Source organism: Oryctolagus cuniculus, chromosome 1, assembly GCF_964237555.1.
Source record: "Oryctolagus cuniculus chromosome 1, mOryCun1.1, whole genome shotgun sequence".
In the NCBI taxonomy this organism is placed as follows: Eukaryota; Metazoa; Chordata; class Mammalia; order Lagomorpha; family Leporidae; genus Oryctolagus; species Oryctolagus cuniculus.
The window spans coordinates 224,432,993-224,449,373 of record NC_091432.1 but is presented as its reverse complement, the minus strand read 5'-3'; the positions used below and the strand labels follow the sequence as shown (position 1 = coordinate 224,449,373).

General features: G+C 52.0%; 1 protein-coding gene across 1 annotated transcript in view; it reads left to right on the top strand.

Annotated features, from left to right (window-relative positions):
- CDK5RAP2 (CDK5 regulatory subunit associated protein 2) overlaps positions 1 to 16,381 on the top strand; it is a 207,464-nt gene that overhangs the window by 41,161 nt on the left and 149,922 nt on the right. Inside the window, exons 6-10 of the mRNA XM_017350098.3 lie at positions 5,397 to 5,520; positions 8,150 to 8,304; positions 13,040 to 13,184; positions 14,171 to 14,224; positions 15,054 to 15,173. Of these exons, the coding sequence (XP_017205587.3) occupies positions 5,397 to 5,520; positions 8,150 to 8,304; positions 13,040 to 13,184; positions 14,171 to 14,224; positions 15,054 to 15,173 (598 nt within the window). The remainder of the gene's footprint in view (positions 1 to 5,396; positions 5,521 to 8,149; positions 8,305 to 13,039; positions 13,185 to 14,170; positions 14,225 to 15,053; positions 15,174 to 16,381) is intronic.

The following is a 16,381-nucleotide window of genomic DNA, read 5'->3' as shown; positions in this document are numbered from 1 at the left end:
AGGGAGCTAGGGGAGTGTCTTGCTGCAGGAGTGGAAACCCTGTAGGGAAGGCGTCGCTGAGCCATAGTGTTTGAGAGGAGATCCGGGGGTAAGTGGGGCTCGACCCAGGTAAGGGGTGAAGGGAATGTGGGGGTCTGAGCAATGCGAGAACTAAGGAGTACTGGAGATTTTGGTCTTCCCCTGAGATCAAATGGAGAGTGGTTGTGCGTTTTAAGCCCTTCAGAGTTTTGTTTCTCCGAGGTCTCTCTGGATGCTGGATGGAAAGTGGACAGTAGGGGGAGCTCAAGTGGGAGCTGGTAGCCCAGCTGGGAAGCAGGCCAAGTGATTGGGGTAGGGTGGAGAGGACTGGAAGGACGTTCAGGGAGCAGAATCAGCAGTCCTTGGTGAGGGGTAGGAAGGAGGAGGTCAAGGTCGACTCTGTCTAGGGTTAAGAGCAGTTCCCTGTGACCACCTGCTCCTCCTTCGTCCCCACCAGTCCTCCCCAAATGCCACTCTCATTCTACGCATGTTCCTGTGCTGCTGCGCCAGCCTTGCCCTGGTGGACCTCGTCCCTGTCTCATCCCGGTCGCCCTTTGCACGCCGGCGTCCTCTGGCCCACGCCGGTCTCTCACAGACTTTTCGGACATATAGTGACAGCACCGTGTGTGTAGCACGCTCGGTGCCTAAAATGCTTTCACATCCATTTGCAGTTCCTGGTTATCCTGGGAGATCAGCAGATCTGGAGGAATACCCTCACTTAGAGCGGATTTGAGCTTGGGCGGGCGACTTCTAGCCAGAAAGGCCAGAGCTGAGATTAGAACCCAAGTCCCTGACTTCCAGTCTGACACTAGGTTCATGCTCTTTTTATTTGCCTGTGTGGACGTAGGATGTGCCCACAGTGTCTGCTTTGTAACTGTGACATGTGCCTTTCCTTTTGTCCTAACTGCTCAGCACCCCTCCTGTGTACCTGTGGTGGACCCTTGTTGATGGGAAATATTGTTACTAATATGAGGTGTGATGCTCTCAACTCACTTTCTCTGCTTTATGATTTTTTCATGGTGGGGAGGGGCAGGGTTGGGATTTGGGATCTGCCATAGAAAACGCCCCTGGTTTTCTCCTGTGAACTAGAATTTAGAGTGGAAAGAATCCAGAGAAAGTGTTGAGTGTTGAAAAAGGTAGTGAGCATGGTGTTTACTGAAAGTTCTGTTGTATATTGGTTGGAAAACTATGTTAGACCAATTTCGTGCAACCTTTCCTCTCCTTAGGTCTTGCTGTCTACCTTGTCTGTTAGCCCAGATTCAGTAAGAAAAGACAAGGATAGAAGGCTTGACTTAGCAATTAGTGAGGTCCTACTTGGTCCTGAACCCTGGGCCTGGCACTTAAGCTGCTTTATTGCATTTGATCATTGTAACCATCGAGTGAGGCAGCCAGCATTCCCATCTCAGTGGGGAGAAAACTGAGGCTCACAGGGGTGGGGGAAGCTGCCCAGGTTGGTGAAGGGGGTGGGCCTGGGCTGACACCAAAGCCCCTCTGTCATGTTGTGAAGTAGACATTTGCTGGTTTTCTGGTGTTTTTTAGCAGTTAGAGTAAGAGGACATTAAAAACAAAAGCAGTCATATTGTTGGGAGTAAATTTTATCTCTGAAGCTTTAAAACACAAACAAAAATAATAATTCCATTAGTAGAGGAAAATTGCACCATACTACTGGGTATAAATTTTATTGCTGCAGTAACTGTAAGATACAAAGATGATGAATGAAAAGTTGGGACATTTATTATTGGGAGTATATTTTAGTGGAATAACTAAAACACAAAACAAACTGAGTAATACCCGTGCTTGTTAAAAATTGCAGTCGGCCTCCTGATGGTGTCTGTGACTCAGAGGGTAAAATGCCGGGGTCGGACTGGGCCGGGTGGGGGTCGAGGGGCGAGGGTCCAGTCGTAGAGGAGCTCCACAAAGCCCGGGGCTGCTGTGTTTGTGAGTGGGCAGTGGGAATTCAGGACGGGGATAGTCTTGTATCCGGGGCTCCGGGAGGAGGGGCTGCTGGTACTTCAGGCAGATGAGTGCCCCTCGAAGGGTGACGGAAGTGACTGGGTCTCCGTGAATCTGCCACGGTGCCGAGCCAGAGGGGAGCAGAGGCAGTGGGGGCCGAGGGTGTCTAACGGCACTAATCAGGACGTGGAGATGGTGGCCTCGGTGCTGGCCCGGGGGTGATCTGTTCTCGGCTCAGACCCCAGCAGTGGGGTGGAACGGGGCCTCTCGCCGCGGCTCAGCGGGACCAGTGTGGCCTTGGCCTGTGCGGCTGTGGGCTCGGATGCCGAGCGCTCAGATCCGAGGGGCAGAGGCACCCGTGGGAGAGCACTTCAGTTCCAGGAGGTAATCATCTCATTTTTCACATGAGGAAACCGAGGTGTGAGAGGTAATTTGCGCAGAGCCACACTGAAGACGTAATGGAGTGGAAGCGTGGCAGCTGCTCCGTCCCGTCTCAGAACCCCTGCTCTTCTTCCCGATTGTTCACGCTGAATTCCATGAAAATTATGTCATTGCACGGGGCCATCGAAGTCTTCTTGGTGAAAGGAAAAAATCCCAGTAAAGTCTTTCTTTGCAGACACCTCGTGTTTGAGACTTGGACGAGGATGGCCCTCTTGACTTTCCGTGGGTCTCAGTAACAGTCACGTGGCCTGCACATGTGAGCCTCTGAGCACAAGGCTGTCAGCAGGGAAGGCTGAGACACCCCTCAAGTAGGGCATGGGAGGCTGGTGGTGGAGAGTTTTTTTTTTTTTTTGTGGTGCAGTTTTTCTGAGAAACTAACTTTAGGTGGAGCCATTTCCTTTATTATCCTGCCTCCTGGAAACCTGCAGTCATTCTTGAAATCTGATGAGGACTGCTCAGTCTGTCTCGCAAATCCACATCCAGCCCTGGTTTTCTTTTGGCGCCCGTGGTTGAGGTCCTGGGTCTGACTGGTGTATGCCTTCCCCACTGTTACTTGTCACCCGGATAGAATCTTCCACGGAGCCACAGCAGTGCTCACCCTGCCTTTTCTGTTGGGGTCACACACAGTGCAGGCTGCTTACGTCATTGCCCCAACTGCGCCCTGTGTGGAGATTGGGCCCTGCGCCCTGTGTGGAGACTGGCGCTCATGCACTTTGAGCGTGCTGCATTTAACCTGCTTTCCCTCGGGTGGCACAAGTTGAAGTACCCCGCCCTCACTCCCGCAGGTTGGTCTTTGCCCCATCCTGCTTCTCTGTGCGGTGGTTTGTCTCATCAGCTCGCTACCTTTCCTGCGCCGCCAGTGGATGCGTACCTCGCGGGAAGCTTCCTGGTGGGAAATTTGGTAATAGCTGCAGGATGTCTTACCTGTGTGCTTATGGTTGGACCCAGCCAGCCATTCCGTGCAGGAATCTGTCCTCAGGAACTCACCGGACAGTAGACATACAAGGATGCTTTTACTGTACATTGCTTATTATAATAAATTACACTGACATCTACTGGATGCTTTCTTTGAACCAGGAACTATATTCAGAACGTTTAAGAGCATTATCAGATGAATGTGTTATGTGTGTGTTAATATAGATAATATATATAATAAATAAATATATATATTTAAATGCTATTTATTTACTTGAGAGGGAGAGTTACAGAGACAGGGAGAAACAGAGGAGAGGTCTTCCATCCACTGGTTCACTCCCCAGATGGCCACATGGCTGGAGCTGGGCCGATCTGAAGCTGAGAGGCAGGAGCTTCTTCTGGTGGGTGCAGGGGCCCAAGCACTGGGGCCATCTTCTACTGCTTTCCCAGGCCATCAGCAGGGAGCTGGATCAGAAGTAGAGCAGCCGGGACTCAAACCTGCACCCAGAGGGGAGGCCAACGCCACAGGCAGTTGCTTCACCTACTATACCACAGTGCCAACCCCTGAAATATCTATGTTTTAAAAGATTTATTTACTTACTTGAAAGACAGTTACAGAGATAGATCTTCTATCCTTTGGTGTACTCCCCAGATGGCTGCAATGACAAGAGCTGGGTCAGGCTGAAGCCAGAAGTCAGGAACTTCCTCAGGGTCTCCCACAGGGTACAGGGGCCCAAGCACTTGGGCCATCCTCCACTGTTCTCACAAGCATATCAGCAGGGAACTGGATTGGAAGTGGAGCAGCTGGTACCCACATGGAATGCCAGTATTGCAGGTGGCAGCCTAACCTACCACACCACAGTGCCAGCCCCAGAAACAATTGAAATATTTTAAAAATAGGAATTGATTTAATTCTGGCACCTTTCATACAGTGAGTTAATATGTATCTTTGGCCGGCGCCGCGGCTCACTAGGCTAACCCTCCGCCTAGCGGCGCCGGCACACCAGGTTCTAGTTCCGGTTGGGGCGCCGGATTCTGTCCTGGTTGCCCCTCTTCCAGGCCAGCTCTCTGCTGTGGCCAGGGAGTGCAGTGGAGGATGGTCCAAGTGCTTGGGCCCTGCACCCCATGGGAGACCAGGAAAAGCACCTGGCTCCTGGCTCCTGCCATCGGATCAGCGCGGTGCGCCGGCCGCAGCGCGCCGGCCGCGGCGGCCATTGGAGGGTGAACCAACGGCAAAGGAAGACCTTTCTCTCTGTCTCTCTCACTGCCCACTCTGCCTGTCAAAAAAAAAAAAAAGTATCTTTTACATACGAAGACACATAAGGATTTATATATATTGATGTAAAAGGATGTTTTTCATGTATTAAGGGATAAAACCAGCTCATTGATGTGTCCAAAAAGGTTGTGTGTCGCTCCCCCTCTTCGTGGAGGAACGACACAGGACCCTGCGCTGTTCTTTCGTCTGCTTGGCCCTCCCCGGGTTTGCTGCTGGTTCTTCCCGGGTTGGCTACTGTCCCTTCCACCTCCGTGGAAGGGCGGTTCCCCCTGCCACTTTCCCCACTTCCGCAGGGGAGCGGCACACCGCCGGCCGGCTCTCTCGGGGGCTGCACAGGTGTTCCCTCAGATAGATGTTCCTGGTGCATTCCGTCTCTCTCCTCCTTTATAGTCCTCCTCTGCCAATCCGAACTCGGCTGCCCACACGCTGAGTACGCTGCTCTCCTCCAATCAGGAGCAAGTCCTACAGCTTATTGGCTGAACTGGAGGCAGCTGTGTAGAAGCTGTTTTCTCCTCTCCCAGCGCCATATTGTGGGAGAGCAGATGCATAGAATAAGTCTTAATTCCAGTAACTTAGTCTAGTCCGGGTTGCTCCCCACAGTTGTGTTTTGTAGAAATGGTCTGAAAGCCTGTGTACGATCCTGAGTGACGAGATTGTGGGTGATTCTTACTTTTTCTTATCTGTGTTGTTGAGTTACAGGTTTGTTTTTTTTTTTTTTTTTTTTTTTGCACAACGAATCTTCCTGGTCTCTCTGGGGCTGTTGAAATGGTCACCCGTTTGCCTGTTTTTGCAGCAAAGCAGTTGAGAGCCTAGCAGAAGGGGGCGGCTCTGAAATCCAGCGGGTGAAAGAAGATGCTCGGAAGAAGGTGGAGCAGGTGGAAGAGCTCCTGACCAAGAGGATGCTGCTTTTAGAGGAGGCAAGTCTGGGGCTCGGAGGGCCTGCACACCAGGTGGGCACAGTTTTGTTCCTTGCGAGCTGTCAAGGGTTTTGAGAGAACATCTCCAGGGTCCTGACTTCACTGTGTGTACTTTATACCCATAATATAACCCCGTGAGGACACCGAGGTACAGACGGAGTGCTAACGAGCCCAGGTTTAATCCTGAACCCAGGACTGCTGATTCTGAAGCCTGTCCTCTGTCGCGAGTAGTCCTTTTTTAAAGACGAGGAGGCTGAGGCCCAGAGAGACAAAATGGCTTTATGTGACATTAGCTGGGGCTAGAACCCAATCTCCTGACTTTCAGGCCACTGCTGCTCATGCACCTCCTGTCCCCAGCACCTCACCTCCTCCCAGCCACCCTGCCAGCACCCAGTGGATGTCTTCTCTCTGTTAGGCACTGTGTGTAGCTTCTCCTTGTACTTATTCTCGGCTAGATGTTTCCTGTGATTGTGATGGGAGTCAGAGTGTTTCCTGGCCAAAAAAATCTTGTTCCTTGATGTTGGAAAGTTTTCTCCCATTTTAAGCTAATATTCAGAATACTGATTATTTGATTTTCAGTCTTTGATGTCTGTTGTTTCATCTCTGCTTCTGTGTCTGAAACTCTGGTCCTCCTTGGTAGATACAAAGAGAAATGGTTCCAACAAGCAGAAACCTAACGATTTTCCATTCATGGTTTCATATCAGCCTTCATGTCGTCCCCTTGGGGCTGCACAGATACCAGATCCAAGATACAGGTGAGGAAACTGAGGCTCAGAGGGCGCGCAACCCAGTCTAGGTGGTAAGTGGTAGAGTTGGAACCAAACGAAAGGTCTTCTGGGTCCACATGCTGAATTTTAGTTAAAATGCAATCATGAGGCTTTTAAGAGATGGAACCTGTTGGCTTGGCCATCCTGTTTTCCCAGTAAATACAGTGCAGTGTGTTGGGGTGTGAGCTCTGCTCTGTCACTTGCTAGCTTTGTCACCTTGGACAGGCACTGGCCTTTCCTGTGCCTCTGTCCTCCACTTGAGAAATGAGGACTGCAAGGCCTGCTTTGCAGTAGTGGCTGTGTGGGTAGCAGCAGTGCTGGCTGTCTGAGGGGGCTGCCTTTGGGTGTGGCAGCCTCCTGAGCTCTGCACAGAAGCTGACTTGTTCATCGTCTTGTCTGTCTTTTTCTTTTTTCTTTTTGCTTAAGTAGCTGGTGAAACAGGCACAGAGTGGCTGAGTCACTTGCACAGGGTCATACGGGGCAGTAAACATCGGGCAGTGAGTGTGGTTGCAAACCTGTATTCTACACTGCACTGTCTCAGTCTCTAACTTTTTAGAGTTGGACGAGGATCAAGATAATATAAACAAAGCTCTTTCTCAGAGCCTGGCATTTCGTAGACACTCAGTAAATAACAGCTTTGCCGTTTGTTGTCTGAGAATATGGGAAATGATTTTTCCTGCAGCTTTCATCGAGATTGACAGGTAGGCCCCCTGGAAAGACAGCGATGGCCTGAGGAGGTGCTTGTGGAGGGCCAGGGCTGGGAGGAGGAAGCTAGCAATTACAGACACCGAGACGCACAGAGACAGGTACATGGAGAAAGCTCCCATCCACTGGCTTTGGCCGGGGCTGGGCCAGGTCTGGTGCTGAAGCTGGGAGCTGAGAACTCAATCCAGGTCTTCCACATGGGTAGCAGGGTCCCAGCTATTTGAGCAGTCACCTCCCAGAGTCTGCATTAACAGAGAGTAGAGGTCAGAAGCCTGAGCTGGGAATTGAACCCATGCACTCTGGGACAGAGCACGGACACCCTAACCAATGTCTTAGCCACCTGGGTAAATGCCCACTCCATCAACATTGTTCTTGAGCTTTCTGTAATGCAGCGGGTATTTGACGGAGTCTCAGCAATGCTTTGATGGGATGGTGCTTACCCTTGTTTTATAGATTGGGAAGCTGGCCCCCAGGGGGGTTGAGTGCCCATGTCACATCACACAGCAAGTAAGGGGGAGAGCTGGATTTTGAACTTTGTGTTGTAATCAGCGGCATTGGCATGAGCAGCTGGAGATCCACGTCTACTCCCAGGTCCCTGTCATGAGCACCAGGCCTTTTCCCTAACACAGGCGCTGCCTGTGTGGTTTAGATGATTTTCTTGTTGGCTTCTCTGAGCTCTTGGAAAGAACATAGAGTTTTTCACCACCTAAATCACCTTGGAGATAGAGCAAATGTACTTTAGAATTGTGCAGTCATTATCTTAACAAAAAATAGTGCAGGGGGCAGTGAGGTGTGGGATGAATTTGTGTGGAGATTACGGTGGCTTTGGAATTTATGCATGGTTAGCAGGGAGAGGTGCGTTTCTCCTTGTTCTCACCGAAGCTGTAAATATTGATCTGATTTTTCAAAACCAAAAATACAGGTCTTGTAGAGTCGAGTCTTTTCCATTGGAGATGCCTATTACTCTTCAGGATACAAGAGGGAAAAATGGCTGGCAAATGTATTTATTACTGATTCTTTCCATGTATAGTACAATTCAGGGAGGGGAAATGTGCCGGAGAAAAAGTCATAAATATTTATATTTTAATCCAATTTCCTTTCAAAATGTTCCCAATTGTATTGAAAAATTGCATCAAATGCATTTAATTTCACTCTAGGATGTGAAAGCCGCCCAAGCAGAACTGGAAAAGACTTTAGCAGCGAAGGAAACCGAGAAGGCTCTGCGGCTGAGCCTGGAAAGCAAGCTCTCCGAGGCGAAGAGGATGCACGAGGGGGATTTGCAGATGCCTCTGGTGCTGGAGGAGAAAGACAGGTGTGGCGCTCGTCCCTGTGAAGTCCTGCCGTCTCATTGCCGGGGAGCGTGCGGGCAGAATCCTTGCCTTTCCTTCCCTCGTTTCCCACAAGACTCCGGTGCCTTACCAAAACGTGTCCAGCATAGGAAACATGTAAAATCTGGGTGAAAAGAAAAGGAGTTCGATAGTCATAGGAAGGCCGGGGTAGAGTTAGTAGGTAGCAGTTCTTACCAGCATTCAGTTTTGGCTATAAGCTTCTTGGTAGCCAAAGGAAAAAGGGAAAAACGATCTTCATAGATGCAGGACTCACAGAGTTCACAAGGTTAAACAAACCAGTGACTTGGGAAAAGTCCTCTCAGAGGAAACTGTCCCTTGCAGTTTTTCTCCAAGGCAGCGGTGAGTGACTGTGTCACCATAATAAATAATAGTGGATTTTATGTGGCTTGTTCTCCATAACCATTTTAAAAGATATTTGTTATTTATTATTTATTTGAAGGGCAGAGTGAGAGACAGAAAGACTGACCTTCCATCTGCTGGTTCACTTTCCAAATGGCCACAACAGCTGGAGCTGGACTGGGATGAAGCCAGGAGCCCAGAACTCCATCTTGGTCCCTCAGAGAGGTGGCAAGGGCCCACACACTTGGGCCATCCTCCACTGCCTCCCCAGGCCTATCAGTAGGGAGTTGAATCGGCAACAGAGCAGCCTGGACCTGAACCAGAGCTCCGATACGAGATGCTGACCTCACAAGTAGTGGCCCAACCTGCTGGGCCACAGTGCTGGCCCCACGCTTGTTTAATGCAGGCAGAGTGTAGTGTGAAGGGCCGGAAGCAGAGCAGTGAAGACCCAGTACAGAGCCTTTCCGTGACCCAGGGTCCAGTATGCTATCTGGTTCCGAGGAATGCATGGACAGTGTGGCGGTCTTCAGCCATCCTTACTGTTCCTCATGTCTTGGAACCCTCTCTTTATTAAAGCTTGTCAGGAGGAAGTTGAGATGTCCTCCTTTGCTGTGGGGTGTGCATTTTGACACTGTTGTCTTGCTTTGGTGCGCTCTAAATGGAAGGTTGAGGTAACTGGACGTAAGTGGAACTGCTGGCCATCCTGTGATCCATCCACCGGAGGGCCCAGCTTGTTTGGAATTTGATAGAAGTTGTTCTAAAACACATTCGTTGTTTGGAAGTCAGATGAACAAACTGGGGTTGTCTGTGCAAGAGGAGGAGGCCGACCCCGAGGGAGCGCCCCGGTTGCCGTTGATCCCGTGCCCTGACCTCAGCATTTGGAGGAGCTGCCATTTCTTTGGTGCTTTACGGCTTGTCTTAGCGTTGATCTGAAAATGGAAGCCTTGTGATGGGTTATCTCAGGGTGAGTGAGGAAGCGGTTCTGTGGACCTCCGTGGAGTAGGTCTCGCTTGTTTGCTGTTTGGGACCTCGTGTTTTCCTTGGCTGCGTGGCCAGGAAGCGAAGGCCTCCTGGAGACCTGCCCTTTGCTGCGCTGTTCCGGCCTCCGCAGGCTCCATCCCTGAGAGCTGAGGAGCCCCTGCACTGAGAGATTCCACGTGAACCGTCCTGTGTTGCCAGCGGATCAGCAGTGAAGTCTCGAAGAGGCTTTGGGCTTCTCTTCGTGAGGGAACTACACGTGCCCTCCCAGTTACACTGGGCGTGGGGGACCCAGGGAATAGGATGGCAGGAGGGGCAGCTGCCCAGGACAGACAGTAAACTGCTGCCGCCGAGAAGGGGCAGAGACGGGAGGGCTCTGGGCGGTGTGAGATGTGGGCCTGGGACAGAACTTCCTGGAAAGGCCCGAGAGGGCCCCAGCCGTGAGTTCGTTGGTTTGGTTGCACCCTCGTGTTTTTCTGTCTGGTATTTCCCAAGTGTGTTCTGCTCAGCACAGCGGTCATTAAACCTGGGAGAGAGCGCGGCAGACCCAGCCCCTCGCCCCAGCAGGCCTGCCGTCCACTTCTGAGCTCCTCATCTGCTGGGGGGAATGACGGGATCAGGTTTGTTTTAAGATTTATTATTTAAAAGGCAGAGTTAGAGACAGAGACAGAGACAGAGACAGAGAGAACAAGATCTTCCATCTCTTGGTTCATTCCCCAAATGGTTGCAGCAGCCCGGAGCTGGGCCAGGCTCAGTCCAGGAGCCAGGAGCTGCATTCAGGTATCCCACTTGGATGCAGGGGCCCAAGCACTTGGGCTATCTTGTGCTGCTTTCCCAGGTGCATTAAGAGGGAGCTGTATCAGAGGTGGAACGACCAGGACTCAAACTGGTGCCCACATGGGATGCTGGTGTCACATGCGGTTTTACCTGTTATGCCACAATGCTGGCCCCTAGATTTGAATTTCCAGAGGGGCCTCTGGCTGCCCTGTCGGGGAAGAATTGGCCTTGGGGCTGGATTGGACCTGGCTCTCGGGCTGACCCAGAAGTCCAGACTAGAGGTGATGGTGACTGGCACTGAGGAGACAGAACTAGAAATGGAGAGAAACAGGTGGAGTTGGATGGACGGTAGAAGGGACGTGGTGGGCCTGAAGGGGTTGATGTTGATGACTGAGTGGATTCGGAGATGAGGGAAGGAGCTGCAGGTTCGAGCATGAGCCACTGTGGGGCTGGTAGTGCAGTTTGCTGAGTTTGGGGGCAGCTGAGGAGAGGTGTTTGTGGATGGAGGGCATGCGAAGATACTGCTTTCTGCTGGAGCTGTGGGGCCGAGGGGTCTGTGAGCACGTGGGAGGAGTTGGGGTGGTTGTGATGTGGCTTTGGGCTTGGGTGAAGAGGGTCTGGAGTCACTCCTTAGCTGCTGCTCAGCATGGCCGTGGTGGGGATGCCGAGAGCAGAGACGTGGGCGCCGTCCTGCCTCCCTGGGTCGCCCCTGGTAGAGGATGGCTGGGGGTGGTGATAGCTGCTGTGACAGGGGCACGTTCAGGGTTCTGCGCTTTGACAAGAGCAGGGGAGGGAGCAGCTCTGCTTGGATGTGGGGCAGGGAGGGCTCCTGGGGAATCCGGGAGTCGGATGAGGATGCCTTGCCCAGCAGAACCTTGCACGTGTCATGGTGATGGTGGTTCCTGTAGCGTGTGCTGCCGAGCGTGGCTTCTCATCTTTTTTGGAAGAGGGACTTAAGGAAGGGCCAGTGTTCCTGCCTTAAGTAATTGAGCTCCTGCCACCCATGTGGGTTGAGTTCTTGCCTCGCAGTTTCAGGCTCCCCTGTCCCCCTAAATAAAAATTGAAAAAAAAAAAAAAGCTGTAATTAGCTGTCAATATTTGAAAGTTGAAGTTTCACTTAGGCGTCTGGATTTCCAGGCCCTCTGGAAAGCCTGGCAGTGTGGGGCCAGCATCTTGCTGGATGGTGGCTGCTGCTCCCTGGGGATGGGCTTGGTACCTCAGGTCAGCCCCAGGCCCCACAAGGCCTGATCCTCTTTTCCCGTTCCCACTCTACAACTTGATGTAAAGTCACTAAAAAGAAGATCAATTTTATCGAGCTGTAAAGTACACACAATACAATGCACCCATTTAAAGTGTACAGTTCAGTCTTTTTACCTGTCTACTTCCGTGAGGATTTCAGAGCTGGACCCCTAGAGGGCGCCCTTACTCTTCTGCCAGGTGTTTGGGGCACTGCACTGGTGTGGCTGGCACCTCAGCTGCTCGCCTCCCCCTCCCCTTCACCGGGAAGCTCCTGCCTCACCAGGGCAGATCTGCCAGGCGCTCAGGCCTTTGTTTTTGTTTTGTTTTGGTTTGGTTTTCAACCAAACGAAGTTGCTTTCTAGGCTTAGCTACAAAAATGCACTTCTGAGGGTTCCTTCGACAAACGTGCTAATTGTTGAATGTTAAAAAAAAGTAGTGCTTGTAGCAACTGTCATTGATTGAATTGTGCCGGGAGCCGTGTAGGGTTGTTCTAAGCAGCTTTTCTCCAGCCCACACTGGCACGCTATCCGCATTTTACAGCTGAGGAAGGGCAGTCTTGGAGAGGCTGAATCACTTGCCACGCTCAAGGAGCCGTCGATGCGGGGCTGTTTGCTGGCCCAGAGAAGGATGTGTTCAGCTCGCCCTGATGAGGTCCTTGCGCTGTGGGCTGGCAAAGCTTCCTTGAGGGGAGATGGTGGGATGCATAGGAGTTTATCAGGTGGAGGTGGAGGTAGGGGTGGGAAGGCGTTCTATGTAGAGGGAATACATAGCACATGCGAAGGCACTGAGGCACAGATCAGCCTGGCTTTGGAAGGGAAGAGGAAGTGAGGTTACTGAATGGTGACAGAGAGGGTGACGGTTTCTTTTAAGAGAGGGGACCGAAGCTGTTGTCAGCCCTGAGAACCAGGGCCGTGAAGCCTTGTGTTGTCCGGTGAGGCAGTGTGTTTTGGAGCTTTGCTCTGAAAAGCCTTGAGGAGTGAGTCCCTGTGTCCCACACTCCCTGGGACAGCTCTGCCTTATTGCTTGTGTTTGCCTAGGCTTTGGTGATAGATTTCTCTCGGAGATTCCTTGGCTGGGAAACTGAGGGATCCAGTGCTGCTGGCCCCTGAGCAAGGGTGTGATGGAGCAGAATGTAGCCTGGCGACTCTGAGTGGGACCGGCCGGGGTCAGGCCGGAGCCGGGGGACCAGTTTGTGTCATCCAGAGTCTGGCTTTTCATCTCCGACGTGCAAAATGCAATCCCATTAGTGTCCACTCACTAGACACGTCGGTTCTGAAGATGCCTGGCCCCATTTCCTACCTCCTCTGCCTCCACTGAGCTCCGAGAACAGCTTAGAATTAATATTTAAATTTTGTTCTCCTTTAGACTGATTGAGGAGTTGAAGCTGTCTTTGAAGAGCAAAGAAGCTTTAATTCAGCGCCTTGAAGAGGAGAAGTCTCAGATGGCATCTCCTGATGCGGACGTGGCACCTGGGGCACGCCGAGGGGAAGAGGAGGAGAGAGGAGCGGAGGTGAGGTGCCGGGACACGAAGGGCCTGGAGCGCATCAGACTCCGCCGTGGGGGGAGGGGTCTCTGCCCGGCCTGCGGCTGGCGGAAACTGCCTTGTGGGGGAGCTCTGTTCACGTGAAGGGCTGGGGAAAAGCAGTCCCTACCTGCTCACCTCTGTGGAACGGCACTGCTTTGTTGTTGCCCGGGGACTTTGTCTCATCCTTTGCATTTCCTTGGTGCGTTGTATGTGCCTGCAGTGCCTTCGTGCTGAGAGGCAGGCTTGAGGCCAGCTCTGGCCGGAGACTTGGGAGGCAGCGGGGAGGAAGCTAAGAGCTCACCTGTGCTGGGCAACTCGGGGGCCAGTGCCCCACTGCACTCAGTCTTCCCAGCGCCCTGGCCAGGGGGAGACCTCAGGCCCCTTGTTGAGTTTAGAAACAGGCTCGGCAAGTTTGTAGGTTTTTTCCCAGCCTGTGAAAGTGGGGTGTCACTAGTAGCAGACCCCAAGACCTCCTAGGCTTCTTCCCTCCCTCTGGCAGCCTCCAGGGCAAGCTGTTTGCAAGAGGCGGGCGGGCGGGACAGGGCCGTGCAGCTGAGTCTGGTTGGACCCTGATGCACATTCACCTTGAGGGGGTTCTGGGTGGTCCTGGGCGTCCTGGCTTCGATGTGGAGCAGGGTCCCTGTTGGCCACGGCAGTTTAGTTTTCACCTGCCATCAGCTGTCAACTCCTGCTGGTCCTCCTACCCATTTTCCCATCTTCTGGGTGCCATCCCTCACTCAGCCTTTTTTGTTTGTTCAGCACACCTGGTGGAAGCTCTGCTGGGTTGCTTGCCCTCACATCTGTCTCCACGCAGGTCAGGTGGGCTTGAGTGGGAGGAGGCAAGGAGGGATGGTGTTCAGATGAGTTCCCCGGCAGTAGGGGCAAGTCAGTAACCAAGGGGCTTGTTGTGACCCTGGGCAGGCTGCTGGGTCGTGGGCTTCTTCTGGACACCAGCTCTTCTCTTCTCTTAGGTTTCACAAAAGGAGTGTCAGAAGGAGAGAAGTCCTTTTGAAGAGAAGATCCAGGTATGTTGATACAATTTTTAAAAATGTATTGAAAAGTTATCCTATTCGTGCCTCTTGTCTTCTTCTGAGTACGATAGCTAATAATGTGTGACAGTGGCTGTCATCTCCTAAATGCCACTGTGTGCCCATGGAGCTGGTTTCTCAGCCTTTGCAACAGCTCTGTTTTGCATTTGTGGTCCCTGAGGCTCAGAGAGGCGAGGTCATTGCCCTGGAGCACATGGCTGGGAGCAGGCATAGCCGGGATTCAGATCTGCCGGTCTGCTTCTGAAGCCCGTCCTCCATGGGTCCCCGTCCCCGTAGCCAGCGCTGGTGTCACGCCTGCCAGCTTAGCAAGCGCTCTCACATCCATTCTCTCATTTGATCTTCACAACGGCCCAGGAGGGAGGCAGCAGTGATTACCTTTAGAAATGAACTTGGACTAGAAATGTACAGCTCAGTCTCCATCAAACCAAACTCTCGGCCAGCTTTTGTAGCATTAAGGCATGAAATTAATGATCTGTTATTTCCCCCCAAATAACCTGGTACGGTTTCAAAGACTCCTGCGTGACTGTATTCAAATTCCAGAAGGCATTGCAGTCCTGCCCTCAGGACTAGCTGCCACCGTCTTAACTGATCGGATCCCCTTCCTTCGCCCAGCCCTGCTGCCGTGAGCGGGAGCGCAGTAACTCGCAGCTGATGCCACTGCGTTCAGCTCGACTTGGAGCATTAATCACAGGTTGACAGGAATGAGATAGAATAACTGCATTTGAGTGTGCTCTTAAAGATATATTTACAGTGCATTTCGGTCGGAGCGCGTCAACTTTGTGAATCTTTTTCTAATCTAATTTAGGCACTTCAGGAGGACCTGAGAGAGAAAGAAAGAGAAATTGCTACAGAGAAGAAAAATAGTTTAAAGAGGGATAAAGCCATTCAGGGTCTAACCATGGCATTAAAATCAAAGGAGAAAGAGGTATGTCTGATATACTTGAAGTGAGATTTTTCTTTATTAGTTTCTGAGCCTGGCTTGTCCTACCCTGAGTTCTTAGCTTTAGATGAAAAGTTTATAACCGAGCTGAGATAGTACAGAAAGTGAGCAGAGGGCCCTCTAGTCAACTGGAAATTCTTTTAGAGCTTATGATCTGGTGCTGCTTGATGAATTACGTATGGAATTTTCACTTTTCTCATAGTCACATTAAAAGAACTAAAAAGAAACATGTGAAGCTAATTTAATGATACTTATCTCCTGAACGCTGCCGTTCAACATGTAATCAGTAAAAGAAAAGTGACAATGAAGCGTTTGGCATGTGTTCTTCAGGACTGTTGAAGTCCAGTTGTGCTGAGGCACAGCTCCGTTCAGAGCAGCCACGTTTCACGAGCCAGGAAGCACACCTGGCCAGTGGCTGCCGTGTTGGACAATGGCGGGTCTCATCTTTAGAAGGAAACAGGAAATTGAGGTCAGGGTGCGGTGGGAGGCAAGGCTGTGGCTGTGAACCACTTAGAGAGCCCTGTGGTTGTTCCTGGGGTATCGCGTGGTGGCTGACGGGTCCAGGCTGTTTTCTGTCAGTGGTTGGGACAGCAGTCTGTTGTGTCCCAGGAACTGTGGGAGGAGGCGCTGATGCAGAGAAGAAACCCAGCTCTGCTCGCGAGTCTGCTGGGGAAGAAGAGTGCTGGGCGCTGTGATGGGGCGGGGCGGGGAGCTGATCGAGATTAGTGTGTATGTGGGGAGCTGGGGCCTGAACTGAGTCTGAAAGGATGAGTTGGAGCTCGCTGGGAAGGGAACTGAGATCCCGAGGCTTTCCAGGCAGAGGAGATCATCGTCAGTCAAGGCGTTAGGTCAGGAAGGAACCTGAAAAGCACGTGTGGCTCACACAGTTGGGGTTACCCAAGCACGATGTGCAAGACTCCTAAGGCCAGAGATGCAGCTGGAGGAGTCGCCGGCGGCCTGGCAGCGAGGGGAGTCTGGCTTCTGCAACTGCCTGGCCGGCTGGCAAACCTCTGTGGGCTGGCGAGGAGGAGGGGCTGGGACCCGTTTTTGTCTTAGGGAGGTCTCTGGCTGTATTTGGAGAGTGAGCGGCAGGAGGGGGAGAACAGAGGCAGGGAGGCCAGTAGCCTCTGTGAGAGCCAGGGAGGGCTGACTTTGAGCAGTGGTCCCAGCACTTAGCAATGCAGGGTTCCAGA